A 5,718-nucleotide genomic window follows, 5' to 3' on the forward strand; every position below is an offset into this window, starting at 1 on the left:
GCTGGCGCTGTCTTCTGTTGGCCACCACGGGTGGCTTAGCCACTGTAGAAGCTGCCAACTCCGGCGATGCTCGCCGCCACCGACACCTGTGCCCGTCCAAGGGGGCGTGCGACGCTCTGGCCAGGGAGGAGAGGCCGTGCGCAATGCGCCAGGGAGCACTGGTGATGGATGACAAGTCACCGACGAAAACGACACTGTAAAACTCTAAAACTCTGAATTTTACTGAAAGTCTACAGAAACAGTGTCGGCCAAGTGTTCGACGAAATGATTTTGGCATGTGGAGAATTTTCCTTGAGCTGAATTTTGGTGGGGTGGCCTCTCATTGCTCCTGGAGGCTGCCTGAATTTTGGTAGAATTTTTGGAGAAGAGAAGATATGAATTTCACCAAATTTGACAAATCTGGTCCAAACTTGCAGAGGCTGAAACTTGATAATTTTGAAAAGAAGAAGACTGGATCTTGATGGATCTAGGTTGGGGGTGCTAAGGACTATCCAGAGGAGTTGGTTTGAGATCAAAACTCAAAGGAAATTAGGTACTTCCTTTGTAAATCATCTAGGCTTAAAATAATTGACAGAAATGTTTTTGGAAGAAAAATTAAATGAAATAAAAACCAAAAATGGTTTGGACTTGTTGGAGCAGGAAGTATTGATTGCCCCAAAGTGGAGGGAGGGGTTTTGGGAGGTTTTACCACATGAGGCATGGTAAAACCATGGGTGGTTTCAAAAAGAAAGAAACCTCAAAACTCATAGGATTTCTTCTTAAAAGAAAATAAATAAACTCCAAATATATATATATATATATATATATATATATATATATATATATATATGAGAAGAGAATAATCAGAAGGAAGTTTTTCATACTTCAAACACCAGAGTTGAAGAAGATACAAAATAAAAATAAAATCCTTGCCACGGGAAATTTTTTTGAGAGAGAGACTTTTGGAAGGATTTTAAATGACCTTCTTCAAATCCAAATAAAGTTTTTGCTGAAAACCAAATGAAAATTTTTGGAGTGTCACAACACCTACCCCCTTAGGAAAAATCTCGCCCCCGAGATTTCAGCTGATCCTCAAACAAGTGTGGGTGCTCTGTCCGAAGAAAATCCTCTCTTTCCCAAGTTGCTTCACTCTCGGTGTGATTGCTCCACTGAACTCTGAAAAACTTGATGGTTTTCTGTCGTGTCCTCCTTTCAGACTCCTCTAATATTTTTACTGGATGTTCTCGATAGGTGAGGTCTGGTTGCACGTCAATGTTCTCGTGGGATACTTGCTTCTCTGGGTTGCTTACGCACTTCCTCAACTGCGAGACGTGGAACACGTCATGGACATCGGATAATTCTTCGGGTAATTCTAGCTGGTAGGCTACCGTGCCTCTTCGGGCCACTATATAGAATGGTCCGATGAATCTTGGTGCTAGCTTTCCCTTAACTTTGAATCATTGCAGGCCCCTCATAGGAGATACTCGCAGGTACACATATTCACCGGGTTCAAAGCTGACTTCACGGTGCTTCTGATTGTAATAGCTCTTTTGTTGACTTTGAGCTGCCTTGAGTCGGTCCCTGATTAGCTTGACCTTTTCCTCGGCTTCTTTGAGCATGTCTGGGCCGAAGATGCGGCTGTCTCCGGTCTCTGACCAATTTAGCGGGGTACGACATCTCTGCCCGTATAGAGCTTCAAATGGTGCCATTTGCAGGCTGGCCTGGTAACTGTTGTTGTATGCGAACTCGGCATATGGCAGGCTTTCTTCCCAACTGGTTCCATAGGTGAGGACACATGCCCTCAGCATGTCCTCTAGAATTTGGTTTACGCGTTCAGTTTGTCCATCAGTCTGGGGATGGTATGCTGTACTGAAGGCTAGTTGAGTTCCTAGCGATAGTTGCAGCTGCTCCCAAAATCTAGAGACAAACTGAGTGCCTCTGTCAGATATTATAGTCTTTGGGACTCCATGCAGACAGACTATGCGGGAGAGGTAGATCTTGGCGAGCTTCTGAGTGGTGTGGGTTGTCTTCACGGGGAGGAAGTGTGCCACTTTAGTCAGTCTATCTGTGATGACCCATATGGCATCATTCCCGTGTTGTGACCGAGGTAGTCCGACAATGAAATCCATACCTATTTCGTCCCATTTCCACTCAGGTATTCTGTTCGGTTGCAGTAGTCCGGCTGGTCTTTGATGCTCGGCTTTTATGCGTTGACAAGAATCGCAACATGCAATGAAGGTGGCTATATCCCTCTTCATACCGTGCCACCAAAATCTTTCCTGAATGTCCTTATACATTTTGGTTCCTCCAGGGTGGATCAAATATGGGGTGGTGTGGGCTTCTGCTAGAATCTGCTATTTGAGGTCCTCTATATTTGGCACGCAGAGTCTGTCTCCGTACCATAATATTCCCTCATCGTCTATGACGAATTCCGAGGCCTTGCCCATACTCACCTTTATTTTAATGCCTTCGATGCTGGGGTGTCTAGGCTGAGCTTCTTTAATCCTCTCCACAAGGTTGGGTTGTACTTCCAAATTTGTTATGGTGCCTTCCGTGACCATCGTCAAGTTGAGTTTGGCAAACTCTTGTTGGAATTCAGGTCTCAAGCCTTGCAGGCTGTTGTTGTCCGAGCTGGGGTTCCGACTAAGAGCATCTGCCACTACATTTGCTTTTCTTGGATGATAGTGGATACCCACATCATAATCTTTTACCAATTCCAACCAGCGTCGTTGCCGTAAATTGAGTTCCGGCTGTGTGAAAATATACTTGAGACTTTTATGGTCCGTATATATTTCACAATGATTTCCAAGTAAGAAGTGCCTCCATTCCTTGAGTGCATGAATGACTGCTGCCAATTCTAAGTCATGAGTGGGATAATTTTCTTCATGCTTGCGAAGTTGCCTTGAAGCGTATGCGACAACCTTGCCTTCTTGCATCAACACGCATCCGAGACCCTTTCGGGATGCGTCACAATACACTTCAAAATTCTTGTGTATGTCTGGCACAATTAATACTGGTGCTGTCGTTAATTTCCTTTTTAGTTCTTGGAAACTTTTCTCGCAAGCTTCCGTCCATTCAAACTTCTTGTCTTTCTTGAGTAACTGCGTCATTGGCTTGGCTATGGTGGAGAATCCTTCAATAAATCTGCGGTAGTACCCTGCCATTCCCAAGAAACTTTGTACGTCCGTTACGCTGGCTGGTGGTTTCCAGCCAAGTACGGCCTTGACCTTTTTCGGGTCTACGGCAATACCCTCTTGGGTTAGTACGTGGTCCAGAAAACCTACTTGTCTTAGCCAAAATTCACACTTGCTGAACTTGGCGTACAATTGATGTTTTCTGAGTTCTCCTAGTACAATTCTGAGATGTTCAGCGTGCTCTTCTGGTGTCTTGGAGTATATCAGAATATCGTCGATGAATACCATAACAAACTTGTCCATAAACTTCATAAATACTTTGTTCATGAGGTGAACAAAATATGCGGGGGCGTTCGTTAGTCCAAATGGCATTACTGTGAACTCATACAGTCCGTATCTGGAGGTGAAGGCTGTCTTGGGGATATCCTCTGTTCGCACTTTTAATTGATGGTATCCCGACCTTAAGTCAATCTTTGAGAATATCTTGGCCTGAGCGAGATGATCAAATAAATCATTTATCCGTGGCATCGGGTATTTGTTCTTGATTGTGACCATGTTAAGTGCTCGATAGTCTATACACAACCTCAGTGTTCCATCCTTCTTTTTGGCAAATAAAATTGGTGAACCCCAAGGTGAGGAGCTGGCTCGAATATATCCTTTGTCCAGTAATTCTTTTATTTGCTTCTTCAATTCTACCAACTCGGATGGCGCCATTCTGTATGGTTTCTTGTATATGGGGGTGGTTCCGGGTGCTAGCTCAATGCTGAATTCTATCTCTCGGTCTGGTGGCATGCCTGGTAGTTCTTCGGGGAATACGTCTGGAAATTCACACACTGCTGGAACCTTGCTTAATTCAGAAACGTCCACCTTGTTCAATCTTGGTTGCCGGGATATTTTTCTCTCTTTGGCTGAAACTCTTATTGTCTTCCCGTGGTGGTGGGTGAGAATTATGGTCCGGTTGAAGCAGTCAATAAAACCTTTGTTGGTGGTTAACCAATCCATTCCAAGGATGACATCCAGTCCTTTATTTTCCAAGACAATAAGATTGGCGTGAAACTTCAATCCTTCAAACTCAATAACCACACCTTGGCAGTAACTCTGAGTAACTTGCTGAATCCCAGGGGACTTGATGATCATGGATTTTTCCAAGGGAAGCATTGAAAAATTATTTTGCAAAGCAAAACTTTTCGAAATGAATGAGTGAGAAGCTCCAGAATCAAATAAAACCATGGCAGGTATTGTGTTGACAGGAAACGTACCGAGTACGATATCCGGGGCATTCTGTGTCTCCTCTTTGGTCACATGGTTTAGATGACCCTTCCTGTGGTTGTTGTTGGGGTTGAAATTGTTTCGCTTGGGCGCTGAATTATTGCCACCGTTGTTCGGCTTTGGGTTTGAGTTCCTTGGCTTGGGACACTGCTTGGCATAGTGCCCTTCCTCTCCACAAGCGTAGCAAGTAACGCCTGGGCGATATGTGAACTCCTTGTCCCTTGAATGGAAATTCTTGATTGGGCGTGAGACGTTTGTCGTGGGTTTGTGTGTCCCACCTTTCTAAAAATCTGTCTTGCTTCGGTGGTTGCGAGCAAGAGTAGTCTGGTCCCTTTTTCGCTTGTGGAAATCCTCCAAGCTGCATCTCTCATTTTCCAAGGTAATGGCCTTATCCACTAGCGTTTTAAAATCTGGAAAAGTGTGCACAACCAGCTGGCATTTAAGCGCGGGCGCCAGACCGTCTAGGAATTTCTCCATCTTTTTGCTTTCAGTCATACGCTCTTCATTGGTGTAGCGAGACAATAGAGTAAACTGACCGTTGTAGTCTGACACCATCATGGTCCTTTGTTTGAGGTCATCAAACTCTCTCTTCTTGATTTTCATAATACTTTTAGGAATGTGTGCCCCACGAAAACCTTCTTTGAAGTCCTCCCAGGTTATATCATTTTCGTTGGGGTGCATGTGCAGGAAATTCTCCCACCATGATGCAGCTGCTCCTGTGAGATAGTGCAGAGCATAAAGTACTTTCTCGGGGTCTGAAAATTTTGCAATAATTAATTTTCTCTCCATGTCTCGAAGCCAGTCCTCGGCCTCAAGAGGTTTGTCAGTATGAGAAAATCTTTGGGGACGCGTCTTCTGTAGCTCAGATAACTTGGATTGCTGCTGATACTGTCCATGGTGATTTCCCATATTGATGACTTGGTTCATCATTTCCTGATGTTGTTGCTGACTTTGCTCATAAAGGCGGCACATTTGGGAAAATGCTGTTTCACTGTCCTGTTGACTCGACTGTCCTTGTGTGAAATTGTTGCCTGGTTGAGTGCCATAATTTTCCTCTGGCGGAGTTGGCATGGAGCGCGTCCAAGGACGAGACATTTTTCACTCTGGGGATATATTTTGTAAAACTCATAAGAAAGTGAAAAGAGTCGCAAAAATCAATAAATGCACAAGGATGGAAAATAAATTAAATGCTCCATGATTACTTAAGAAAACAAATCGATTGCGCACGGAGAAGGACTGCTCATTACATATCTTACACGCAGGCGGTAATTATACAATACATCACTCAGGATATGCATACATATTCCTGACATGTTATTTAGGCTAGTGCACTTCT

General features: G+C 44.1%; 1 protein-coding gene across 1 annotated transcript; it reads right to left on the reverse strand.

Annotated features, from left to right (window-relative positions):
• Window positions 1–4,664: 4,664 nt before the first annotated feature.
• Window positions 4,665–5,171, reverse strand: LOC147974182 (uncharacterized). The gene has a single exon (XM_087524938.1). The coding sequence runs from the start codon at window positions 5,169–5,171 to the stop codon at window positions 4,665–4,667; it is 507 nt and encodes a 168-aa protein (XP_087381064.1).
• Between the last annotated feature and the right edge of the window lie 547 nt (window positions 5,172–5,718).

This window comes from Triticum urartu, chromosome 5A (assembly GCF_056163025.1).
Source record: "Triticum urartu cultivar PI428250 chromosome 5A, HENAU_Tu73, whole genome shotgun sequence".
Classification (NCBI taxonomy): domain Eukaryota; kingdom Viridiplantae; phylum Streptophyta; class Magnoliopsida; order Poales; family Poaceae; genus Triticum; species Triticum urartu.